This window comes from Brachypodium distachyon, chromosome 2 (assembly GCF_000005505.3).
Source record: "Brachypodium distachyon strain Bd21 chromosome 2, Brachypodium_distachyon_v3.0, whole genome shotgun sequence".
In the NCBI taxonomy this organism is placed as follows: Eukaryota; Viridiplantae; Streptophyta; class Magnoliopsida; order Poales; family Poaceae; genus Brachypodium; species Brachypodium distachyon.
Window position 1 is genome coordinate 53,370,908 of NC_016132.3, and position 12,783 is coordinate 53,383,690.

Sequence of the window (12,783 nt, forward strand, 5' to 3'; positions counted from 1 at the left end):
GCTAATTAACTCTCTTGGACAATAATTCGTTTCAATTTTTTTACTTATACAGAGCTCTGAAGTCTTCTGTTTGCACTGAGTTGTTCTGGCAAAACAGACTTCAGTGTGGTTGTTACCTTTTCAGTTAGTGCAGTGTTTCAGGCGGTTTTGTGCTTGTCCTGCTTTCCATTATTTTGTTGTTGCAGACCTCTACGAATTGAACCTGTACGATTTTGTTAATGAAATCGGGAGCATTGCCCCTTCTTCTAAAAGAAGTTCACTCATACTGTACTTCTTTTTCCGTGGGAAGAGACCACCATATCACATACAAGATGCACCTCTACTTTCTCCCCTCTCCTCCGCCGAGATCAAAAGGTGCATAGACACGATTCAGATACGGCGAACTGATGTCGGTCAAATTCAAAATCAATAAATTGGCAACACATTACAATTGCGTATAAAAAACCGCTGAAAACATCTGAACATCCCTAGCCACCGGCATCCTCTTGGCCGGACCACCTGCCTACCCCTAGCGCCAAACTACGTCGCACGAACATGCATCGGATCCCTGACCTCCCGCGCGGCAGCCTTTACGAGGCGGCGAGCCGCCCTGAAGAACTGCATCACGCCGAAGCGGCGGCGCACGCGGTACGGACGACGCGGGACGACGCAGTGCCGCACGAGCTCGCCGTCCCGGCCGACGACCCCGACCATGTGCACCCGCCCCGCGACACGCCGGCCCAGGGCGAAATCCCCGTTCCGCCGCAGGTCGCAGAGGATGAGGCCGTCTGGGGAGGAGGACGAGGAGGAGCTGGGCGCCGTCGTGGGCGCGGGCCACTGGCGGCAGAGCGGGCAAGTGCCTCCGGCCTCCAGCCATGGCTCGAGGCAGTCTTTGTGGTACGCGTTCTTGCAGCACGGCGTCTCGACGGCCGCGTGCTCGAGGAGCTCGTCCAGGCAGATCGGGCAGCTGAGCCCCGCGTCGTCGTGGATCGTCACGAGGGGCAGCGGGTCCGGACAGTTTCGGGCGGCGGCGGGAGGAGGAACAGTGGCCGGGTGGCAGCCGTGGAGGAACGTCCTGGAGTCCACGACGTCGATGATCTCCTCGAAGGAGGAGGCTGATCTTGGGGTTGCGCAGATGGGGCAGGCCGCGACGGCTTCGGCCGCTTCGCCCCCGCGGGTTCTGTGGAGGCGGGTGCACGTGTGGCACCAGAAGCACACCTCCCAGCCGTTGCTGGCCGTCGTCGTCGTCGACGTCGCAGACGTCGAATCCATGAGGTCGATCCAATTGCGTGTGTCGATGAATATATGGGCGATTGGGCGTGGGCGGGTGCAGGGCTGCATGTTAATGTAGTGCTGATCGACTGCAGTTAGGAATCGCGAAAAAATCCGATTCCGTCTCTAGCTAGGATTCGCCACATGTGCTGATCAAAGACACGAGGCACTTTTTTTTGGGGCGTACAATTTACTTGTACTAGTTAGACTAGTATTGGTATGACAATTTTGATCCTACTTGATACTCGCTATCTCTAAATTTGGATAGTATCGCTAATTGATTTGTTCAATCTACACCGTTATGTTAGGTTGCGGCTGGTGCATGTATTGCACGTTGTGATTTTCTTTTCGGTACTTGGCTAGATGTTTGGCGTGACAAAACGACATTTTGGGCCTGCCGCCACAACCGCACACCAATCTATTAAAGCCCACTCTTACTGGGCTTTACGTTTTCTTGTGTTTGGGCTTTGGAAAAAAACATTGCGTACTAGATGGCCTGCCACAGAAACCACCTCACCTCCTGCCCTTATGTTTGGGCTAGAGGAAGGGTCGCAGGCGAGCAAGGGGCCTGCGCGGCTGCGCTGGAGGCGGCCGGAGGAAGGACAAGATACGTCCATGTCGGGATTGAAGAGGAAGGGGGCAGAGGAAGTCGAGCTCAGTGGCGGGAGCGGGCCGGCGGCGAGCAGCGGGTCTGCTGTCACCACGACCTCCACCGGCCGCCCCTTCTCAGGCAGCGAGGGGTCAGGAGACCGCGGAGTGGACGGCAGCGGTGGCGGCGGCGGGGCTCGCAGGCGACGGCAGCGAGGTCGGAGCAGCAACTGCGGGAAGTCAAGACGAGCGAGAGAGAAGGGGGTTCGCGTGAGGAAGAAGACGAGCGAGAGAAAGGGCCCTTCGCGTGGATGAGAAGAGGTCGCCCCGCTCGTGAGCCGCGTGGGTCGACCGATTTGGCCAGCTCATACGGACCAGCATTTTGGGCCTTTTTTCGGTCCAAGCCGACCACGCCCCTAAACCAAACACGAGAAAAAATTGTTTTGGGCCAGTTAGCACTGCTCGGGGCGGCCGGACCCTGTAAACCAAACATACCCTTAATCATTACGGGCCAACGAGAACAATGGATGAGTGCGTCACGGCAACGAGAACAAAATTCTTTGTATCACAGAACCGAACTACCCTTAAAAAAAGCATAACATGTCCAATACATGCCCAGCCAACATAACATCTCTGCCATGTAAAAAAACAGAACTCTACCACTACCATCTCGTAGCCATAGTAAAACAAACGTATGCCTGAAAAAAAAAAGGTCTCGAAGAAGAAGTTTGCACGCCCAGAGAGGCCGTGCGAGACGGTGAAACCAAAGACTTGCTGCCCCCTCTCGGCCGGATAGGAAGCTCCCCGAGGCTGCCGTAGCATCTTTACACTTGTTCATGGCAAAATACATCGTCCTCGTTACCTCAGGCCTCAGCGTAGTCACGTACGTGTACTATGTCAAGACAAAGTGGTATCGCCAGAAAAACCAGTCTTTATTACCTCCGTCCGGGTTACTCGCTCCATCCACGAACCGCGGGACCGGAGGTAGCGACGAGAGCGACCGATCTCACAGCCCAGACGCCCCCCCGCTGCTCGCGCCCGCAGATCAGCAGCATCACTCATGGCGTCAGAAATTCAATCCCCTCTTCCCTCGAAAGAATATCCAAATCCCGTTCCCTTTTCGAGCTAATCCTGGAGCACAGCCCGTCCCTCAGAAGCCTGCCTGCCTGCCTGCCTGCCTGCCACCGCCGGAGAACGCCATGTTATCCCCTCGCGTCGTCCGGCCCCAGCCCCACGCCGGCGCGGCCTCCGGTGGCTCGTCCTCGTCACGGCGGCACATGGTGGACGCCGAAGCCGCCGCCGCCGCCGGCGCGTGCGGCCGCGTGCCCGAGTGGGAGCTCGGCCTCCCCTCGGCCGCCGAGCTGACGCCGGTCTCGCAGCCGCTCATCCCGCCGGCGCTCGCCGCGGCCTTCGGGATAGACCTCGCGGGCCTGCCCCCAACCTCCGTCGACGCCCGTCTCCTTCAGGACTCCCCAACCTCCCACCTGTATTCCCGATTCGACGAGTTTGACGAAGAGGACGAGGAGGGGGAGGGGGAGACCGAGGGCGCTGCCACCGGGGGAGGGCGGCGCGGGAAGAAGGCGAGGATGGTGTGGACGACGGAGCTGCACCGCCGGTTCGTCGAGGCGGTGGCGCATCTCGGCGAGAAAGGCGCCGTGCCCAAGGCCATCGTGCGGCTCATGAACGTCGACGGCCTCACGAGGGAGAACGTCGCCAGCCACCTCCAGAAGTACCGCCTCTACCTCAAGCGCTTGCACACTGGCGGTGCCGCCGCCGCGACACCCCCGCCTCAAGTGCCGCCGCCGTACTACTCCCGCTTCGATGCCAAACCGCCTCAAGACGCCGCGAACCGGAATGGCCTCCGCACGTTTATTTCCTACGACAAGCTCGGATGCGATTAAAGCAGTAAGCAATGCTCTGCGAATTCTCCCCCATAGGAAATCGTATATAGTTTAGATTTCCACAGGAAAACCCAGTTCAACGTAATTTAATTTTCAGTACATATACCATCAGATGACACCTGTTGGGACATATTTCAGGTACAGAACCTTACAGGTAATATGCATGTTCATACACTACCAAGTAAACCCAAAAGCTAAAGCTGTTTAGGCGGTGTTGCTGGTTAGCTTGCACTTCTAAGAGTGCACTTAGTTTGGCAATGTGTTACTATATTATCCTAAAGAACTACTCGACTTTGTCGTGTCTTGCGTCTTTCTTTGGTTGTTACAAAAGCGACATAAATATGTGCCATACATGATATTTTTAGTACAATTTGTCACACTTGATTGGAATCTAAAGTTTATCAGTACATAGCAAAATTTAGCAGTTGCTATTTTCAGTAGTGCGGTTGGGCAGATACCAGAAGGAACTCCTGCTGCCTTATTGTAATATCTAGCTGTGATTGATTGTTGAAGTTTTCCAGATTATGTTTTGCTGAAGTAGAGGGTTTGGATGTATTGTTCGTACTCGGTTAGTACTTGGAAGTCTGAAGCTTGGTGCCAATTTATTTTTGAGACGACGGGGTCATTTAACTGAAGAGGTTTTTTGCTATTTACAATGATGCATGCACTTCCACAGAATTAAGCCCTGCTTGGAATGTTGTATTTTTTGTGGGAGGGCTGGTATTTAGTTCAACTTGAGTAAATACCATCCCCTCCCACAAAAATGACAACAATCCAAACATGTCCTATATGCATAGAAGGTTATAATCCTGTGGTTTGGGGTCTGTGACTAAATCTGAATCTAGTAATATATTCCACATTAATGGACTATTTTTATTTCGATCACTTAGCTCCAGGTTGCAGGAAGGAAAGGCAGCTGCAGTACACTAAACAAGACATAAGGAAAATGATGTATCTTTTGCGATCAAAAGTAAATCCTTGCTGTTCAGACTATTCCTAGAATCACTTGGGTTGTCTTGATTTAAGTTCTTGTTTGGGTGTGTGGAGGTTACTCGTGGTTTAGCAAGTGTTTTCTGAAGTTAGCAAGTATGCTCGGAAATAAGGTACTACACTAGCAAACAATACAGTGCTATAGCGAAGGAATTGTAAATTCTTCTCAGAGAGTTAATGAGATTCAGTCATGAAGCTTGTTGGGTTGCAGACTTCCCAGATTTGCAGCATATTTTACCTCATGTAAGCTGTTAAACTGTCCTGTTTTTTTCTTTCGAATGTATCTTGTTAATTTGTTCGGTAGTTCAGACTTCAGAATCTTGAGCAATGTACACCCTCTGAAATTTGAGTGATCTACTCGCAAACTGGTTGACATACCGGACGGATTGCAGTCCTGGACTGGAGGTCTGTTGATTGGAAGCTGAATATTGTGAGAGAACTCTAAAAAGAAATAAGTATAGGTAATAGCTACAGGTGGCTGTAATCCAACTCGTAGTTTTTAGAAGTCCAACTACCATCTCGTGTGGAAAAGTATCTACAACTAAAACTGGCTGTCCGACCAAAGTTGAGATTACAAGCAACGAAGTCTAAGATGAATGTCAGGAGCAATTGTATTTCTAGGGCACAAAACGTGTAGTACTAATCATGACTTTAGTTCATGTAAGTCCAAATTATTCATGTGAGGTGGTTGCAATTGTGTTCGAGTTATGTACACTACATGATACTTCTACAAGATAAAGACACAAAGGGCGAGACAGAGTACAATTCTACAATGTGGTAATCTTCTTTTTTCCTGCTGTGCTTGAAAAACGTGGAGACATGCTATCAATTTTGGCCATGGTACTGACGGAGTGCAAACTTCATGGTATGAATAGATAACTGCCAAACAATTGTGCTTATTCAATCAGCTCTTTGACAGCATTCATTACACATGAAAGTCATCGAGCTGCATTTCTTAGGCAAATTTCCTATTAACTACTTTGATTAAAAGTTGAGAAATGTCATCTCATCTAAACGTAATGACTTGGTATGTGTCTTTTAAAAACAAATCCCTTGTTCTATCAGCGAAAAATCCTTTCCTGCGTCTTTAATTTCTATCTCTGATCGGTGTAGAGGCTGAAAGTAATGAAAGTTTCCTTCATCTTAAAAAAAGGTAAAATGTACGAGAGGTGTTTCAACTATTTTGGGTGTCTCAAACTGTAACTAGCCATTGAACTTTAAAAAACTTCATCTAGGTCTTAAAGTATACTTAATTACTCGTCCAAAATCTGCTACTCCCTCCGTCCCATAATACGAGGCACGCACGCATCCCTATATCCACAATTTGATTAATTAAATATACATGTATTTTAACAAAAAATACACCATTAGATTCGTTATCGAAAGAACTTTCTAATAATATAATTATTTAATTTATATTTAGTTAGCTAAATTGACGATCTAAGGATGCGTGCGTTCCTCGTATTATGGGACGGAAGGAGTAGCATATTGACCGTTTAGCGGAGCAAATTTAGGGTGATTTGGACCTACTCTTCATCATTCTTTGAGCTGGTGTTTCGTTACAGATAAAGTGTCGAAATTAGACTTGAATGAAACTGTAGAAAAATCTCTGAAAACAAATGGAACGTTTCATCAGCATCAACTTACTCCATCAATGAAATTGAGATTCAGAGTATTAGCTGCCTTTCACTCCAGTGCATGACTGCATGGAAGCGAGATTTATTACATGCTACTTGTTGCATATGGAGCAAACTGCAACGAGTGACATGTATTGGAGAAGACCGAAGTGCTCTCTGGCTAGATCATCATCTACTCCCTGTGACTCACATGTTCCATTTTAAGTTTTAATATTCCAGCGAAATTCGGTGCCGACTCTGTTCGATCGGCCGTCCAATTCTCCTCCCCCATGCATCACACAAATATCGCTATCTCCGTTTCATAATTATTGTCGAAGTATTACATGTATCTAGACGTTTTTCAGAAATAAATACATTCAGTTTTGGGCAAATTTGAGACAAGAATCATGAAACGGAGGAGCAGATCTCATTGAAATTCTTCACAGACCACAGGCCACCCACAGAAAGGAGTAAAGGGAAAAGTCGTGAGCTGACTAAACAAATCAGCATTTTTGCGAGCAGGAACAGAATGATTGGCGCGAGCGTGTTGTACGCACATATCTGCATGCATCTGCGCGTTTCCTGCCGAGCCTAATGCGACTGCCTGTTTATCAATGCCTATATTATTCAGCCCGTCAACTGCCTGACGGAGAATACAATACGGGCTGCCTGCGATGGATGGATGGCCCGCGAAACGCGGTGCGGCGAAGTGCCGTCTTGACGAATAGCGCACTATTCTTCTAAGCGCGGGAAACAGGCAGTGGTGCGCATTGACCAGCAGACCTGAAGTGCCGACGACGATGGCTTGCCGCAGAAAGCTACAGGTTTGAAAAAAAGAAAAGGAATACTGTAGTGTTTCTTTTGCGGCTTCGCGGGATTAGTAGCTAGCCATTAGGATTAGCGATCGTGTTCTTGCCTGACCTCATAAGGCACTGCCAGTGGGAGAAGGCTCTCGCTTCCTTTGACTGGCAACTTCCTTTCTCTCTCTGGACTCTGGAGGTGTGTGGCTTGAGCACTAAACTAGGAGGGAAATATAGATTAAGCTTCGAGCCATGTGAATTACACCACTGCTCTGAGTAGGTTCTTTAAGATAACTCTAGAAAATTCCTTAGGTCTTCCTTTCCTAATAGTTCAGCTGCCCGGTTTGTGTATGGTTTCTTAATTAGCAACCATTCAACCAAACTTTGGGGCGATTAAGATAAGCGCGCGGCGTGTGGGTTCAGACTGTTCGGTGTCGTGCCATTAGGATCGACTGTAAAAATGGATTCAGACACCCGGCAGAAAAAATAGAGGTTCTGCACGATGTCATGGTGAATCTAACGTCGAAAGATTCCGAGCAGAGTTTCATTTCAGATGGAGTATCTGCAAAGTCCTCGTGCTTCTAATAGCAGTATTTGACGGAGAAAACTCATTTTGGAGCTCGTTTAAAAAAAAACTGAAAATCATATTTATAAGTTTCACAAAATTCTGAAACAATTATACTCCCTCTGTCCTAAAATTAGTGATTTGGATTTGTATAGATTTTCATACAAATCCACGTCACTTATTTTGTGACGGAGTGAGTACATGTATAATACTGACATGTAAATTTTTATCATGAAATTTTTTCATTTGTGGGCTACACCAATAACACAGATATGTGCATCTATGTAAACAGTACTGTTTGCTATGGAGTATCATAAATCCGCAAGGATAATTTGTAATTTGTCTTCTTTTTTGTTGATTAAAGAATTTCTTAATAAAATTCTACACATGGGTACGATACATCTATTTATACATGCACACGTTATTTTCAGAATTTTTTTAAACTTCTATACATCAATTCAATTTTTTTTTAAAAGCTCCGTGCTTCTTCGGCACTTTAGTGGTAGGTCCTTTTTGAACCGCCACATTTTTGTAGGCATGTTCGCTGTGACGATGTACAGAGTTGTAGCGCACTCCGAAGCAGAAAGACAGGTTGAACCGCGTGTGGAGATAGGCATCAATCAAAAGTATTCAACGCCTGGTAGCTGAGCGCCTATGACTTTGCCTACCATTTTTGCAGAGGAGAACAGAACCGTGACGGCTGCTGGTTTGAACAAACAAATTTCAAAGAATCAATCGTGTCATTGTACAGTCCTTTTCGTGTGACAACTTATACACCGAGGAGAGACCGGCAGGCCGGGCCCGGCACGTGCCAGCTCTCAGACCGCTGACAATCGCCGTAACGCAAACCAACCAATCGACCTGAGCTTAATTTTCTCCCTCCAACTTTCAAACTTTCACCGCTACTGCTACTAACCCCCGTTGAATTGTAACCTGATCTAGCAACCTGCCCCCCCCCCCCCCCCCACACACACACACACAAAAATTCACTCATCGAATCAATGCTTTGACAAACGCAGCCGAGAAGAAGAAAAACCTACTAAGAAAGAAGAAAAAGAAATGCTTTGGACAAAGAGTATGCTGCCGTCCGCCATGATCGATCGGTTGAACGGTTCAATCGGAATAATCTCAGAGGCGGACGGAGCCGCGGCGCCGCTCCTCGTACCAGCAGACGCAGCTGAGCGCGACGAGCACCTCGACAATGGCCGCCTCGGCTTTCTCCTTGTCGGCCCAACGGAGCGTCTGCAGCGCGTACACGCGCGTGCCGCCGTCGAACCGCCGCGTCCGGTCCATGTTCCGCTCCGCCTGCCACTGCACCGTGTCCCGGGCCATGGGGCCGAGCCACGCCATGATCCGGCCCACGGCCTCCTTCCACCCTTCCGCCAGCCCGTCGTCCAGCGGGCCCGGGTCACGCCGCCACCAGTCGCGCAGCTTCGACCGCACCGCCGCCCTGAGCTTCCCGGGGAGCATCTCGTACATCTCGGCGCGCTCCGCGTTGGCTTCCTCCTGCCGCCCCTCGGCCTCCATCTGCAGCAGCTGCTCCGCGGACGCGATCACGTTCGCGTACTGCTGGTCCAGCCCGGCGCCGCCCACCGTGCTGGGCGGCGCGTCCAGGAGCTTGCGCCAGTCCGTGCCCCCGGGCTTCTGTCCTGATCCGGACGAATAAGGCCTGATCGTGCCGATGATCGGGCACGAGCTGCTCAGCGGCGCCGGCGGGTGGACTCTGGACGGGCGCGCGAGCATCGGCCCGGACGAGGCCTTGGCCTTCCCCGTTCGCGGGTTCAGCAGCTTGGCGATTCGGGTCTGGACTCTGTCGCTCGTCGTGGCCGATGACGATGGCGTCGGCGCAGGGGGAAGGCCTGGCACGTACTGTCCGAAGACGGTGCAGATGCGGGCGAAGACGGCGCAGGCGGCGCGCGCCATGAGGCCGACGGCTTTCTCGTAGCTCTGGCTCCACAGGGACTCCTCCTTGAGCCGCCGCACCTTGAGCTGCTGCGTCTTGATCTCCTGCCGGATGGACTCAGCGCCGAGGGGGTCGCTGGCACACGGCGGGGGGTCGGGCGCGAGCTTGGCGGGGATCGGCCCGCTGAGCCGGCTCCAGCCGCGTGTGGCGAGCTTCCGCTCGGCGGCTTCCAGCTCGTCGAGCGCCTCCATCTCGGAGCACAGCTTGGACGTGGCCGCCACGAGCCGCTCCATCTTCTTGGCCTTGACCTTGAGCCCGCCTTTGCCCGCCAGCAGCGGGTCGAGCCGCGCGTCGGAATTGGACACGCCCCCGGCCTTGACGCTCGCGTACACCCCGCCGAAGTCGATGCCGCAGCGCAAGCCCAGGCGCGCGACGGCAGCGGCAGCGGCATCGAGCGAGGCGACCAGCTCGGCGCAGGCCAGGCGGAGGAGGAAGGCCTGGTCGGTGGAGTTGAGGTACGCCACGCCAGGGGAGCGCATGGCGTCAGACCGCAGCCTGGAGACCTCCTGCTCCGAGAGCGACCGGTGCAGCGACAGCAGCCTCGACATGGCCGCCGCCGCCTCGAACGCCAGGATCCCCAGCGTCGCCTGCGGCCCCGCCGGCAGCCGGAAATCCACCGGCAGCCATGACGCCGCCCTCTGCGCAACCATCGATCGGTCGATGCTAGTACTACTACCTCTTAATGACTTTACTCGCACAATGGAACAGCTCGATCGGTTTGTGAAGTCGCTTTCCTCGGAGACGCGCCCTATATAGCTTGTAGTTATATCAGAGCATGCAGTTGCAGGCCATGGAAGGAATGATTCGGCGAGCTGGCTTGCCTAAATTCCCCTCTCCGATCGTCGATGCCGCCGGCCCGTACCAGCTCGGCGACGCGCTTGCGGGTGTAGTTGGGTTGGTTGGTATGGTCTCACAAACTTTGTTATATACCACGGGGAGGCGGTCTCTTCTCGGCTGAGAAGCAATTAGATGAGAGGATGGCGATGGTGCGAGGATTAAGTTTAAGTATCGCTGCGCCTGCGCCTGGGCTGCGTGCGTCGGGAAGGGAGGACACGGTCAGCCGCGTGGGAAAGCTTCGGGGAAACGGTAGGCGGCCCGCGCGCGTACCAGACCAGGGAACGAACGTCTGTTGCGGCGTCGTTTGATTTCCAGGCTAGTTTATTTCCGGTGTGGGGCACGACGGACACCTCGTGTTAGTTTCATGCGGGGACACAGGCCTGAACTTGGTTCGGGTCGCGTTGGTTTGGCTTGGTCCGAGGTTACGGCGGGCGAGAAGTAGAGAATTGCTTAAAACCGTGGGCTCGGCTTCGATCAAGGAAGCGCTAGCTATAGGCCTAGAACCATTGGTTTGGTCCGTCACCACGAAGAAAAAATAACTTTCAGGATTCTCTTCTCAACACGAGTTCTCTATCTCGATCGAGAATTGATCTATTCGTTCGAAATTGGACTACTTCGAAAATTTCCAAGTAGGATCAGTTCTAGCTTCGTGCGTAAGAAATTTAAATTTAGCCGTCCGGATGCGCGTTGACAAGGTTTAGGCCTCTAGGACATGGATGTATGGGAGGATGTATCCCATTCGGATAATATGCCCATGTCCTTTTTTAGGCAAAGATGTCCGAATTAACATGGAGCAGCACGTGGATGAGCGAGCATTCGATCAGCTGCGTATGCTCAAGGCGGCTACATGCATCCATGTGTTACTTACGAACTAAGATACCGTGTCGTAAAATACTAGTAGTCGAGTACTGCAGACAACTCAATCAACTAAGAAAATTAGAAAACACCATCCCCGTACTCGACCTGTACTTGTATAACTTTACTGAAGCAGTGTACTAGTCAATACTGTTTACTTTTTCCGTTTAAGAGTACAAAGATGTGTACAGCTTATGGAGTTATGGATAGTACTGCTTCATTATTTTCTGAAGAAGACGGCTATTATGGGCAGTGACAAAGTCTACTACTCCGTAATTTTCATTTTCAGAGAGGGCTCAAATCGTAGTAAGATATACATATACTAGTGATTAATATCAGAAATCATGAACCTGTAATTACCACGAACCTGCTGTTAGACTCAATTGACGCGTGACTTTAATTGGGCGACAACTAGCTAGCCCATAGTAGTAGTAGTTTGCTACTCCGTAGTTCTTTCAGCAACAAAAGTCAGCTCGATTATCAACAACACCATCAAATGGAGCAATGAGATTAAATGGAATCGAATTTACTTCCAAGTCGTCGACAGTGTCGATATTCGTCGTCCCCGCCTCATTGCACACTGACGTTGAAACTAGCACGCTAAATGTCCACTCGTGCCATAAATTGATCAACGACGATCGAGGGTACCAGTTGGAAGTTTCAACTCCGACTGTCTCATTTCTACGAACGGGATTCGGCGAACGATTGGTTAATACTCCTATCTATGATACGATTTGAACTTCCCCTGAGGGCCAGGGGCCCCGCTGTATTGATCCCTTCGTTCTGGTCTTGCTCTTGGATGGCTGCATGCATACACGTTGGTTGCTTCTGAATTGTTCCAGGAATCGAGATGATTTATAACTGTATGTATCAGGTGGTTGACCTACGCCTTTTAGTGTTTTCTCCAGAAAATATTAGGACGTGTTTGATTTGTAAGTTTAAACCTGTCACAAATATTACTCGATGTAAGTTGCTCTTTCTTTCGGTTTTGCAATTGAGAAGTTGTCAAATTTTTAGTTATAAATCAGTCGACATGTTTAGTCTTCGGACCTTAATCCAACGACCTGACATGAGAGAGTGGGGATGACACAATCTAACTGCTATGATGCATCGACTGAGATTTAAACATTTTGCTTAAAAATAAGACACTTGAGAAATAGCCACACCCTATATTAAAACTCAATCGGTACAATATTGCGGAACCATCTCTAGAAGAGATCGGAATGAACCTAGCCATACACTTATGTTCTAGCCACAATCGCCGCCGTATGACTTTCATGGTTTCATTTTTTTGACCCGAACTTCGGCGGGCGAAGAAGAAGAAATTACAAGGGAGGTTAGGAAATTACAAGGGAGGTTATGACCTTAGCCTGCACAACTTTTATTAAAAAAAACCGAGCTTTACAAGTTGAAAGAG

The 12,783-nt window shown here is 50.2% G+C and overlaps 2 protein-coding genes across 2 annotated transcripts; one reads left to right on the forward strand and one right to left on the reverse strand.

Annotated features, from left to right (window-relative positions):
* Positions 1-2,684: 2,684 nt before the first annotated feature.
* On the forward strand, positions 2,685-5,058 carry LOC100824981 (transcription factor PCL1). Its single transcript, XM_003567217.4, has 2 exons — positions 2,685-3,744; positions 4,631-5,058. Exon 1 carries the CDS (start codon positions 3,039-3,041, stop codon positions 3,738-3,740), a length of 702 nt encoding a protein of 233 aa, XP_003567265.2. The 5' UTR covers positions 2,685-3,038; the 3' UTR covers positions 3,741-3,744; positions 4,631-5,058.
* A 3,357-nt stretch (positions 5,059-8,415) lies between these two features.
* On the reverse strand, positions 8,416-10,656 carry LOC100846283. The gene has a single exon (XM_003564549.4). It carries the CDS (start codon positions 10,322-10,324, stop codon positions 8,840-8,842), a length of 1,485 nt encoding a protein of 494 aa, XP_003564597.1. The 5' UTR covers positions 10,325-10,656; the 3' UTR covers positions 8,416-8,839.
* Positions 10,657-12,783: the final 2,127 nt, after the last annotated feature.

Coding starts and splice junctions, on each gene's coding strand:
- LOC100824981 (XM_003567217.4), top strand. CDS start 3,039: ATGTTATCCCCTCGCGTCGTCCGGCCCCAGCCCCACGCCGGCGCGGCC.
- LOC100846283 (XM_003564549.4), bottom strand. CDS start 10,324: ATGGTTGCGCAGAGGGCGGCGTCATGGCTGCCGGTGGATTTCCGGCTG.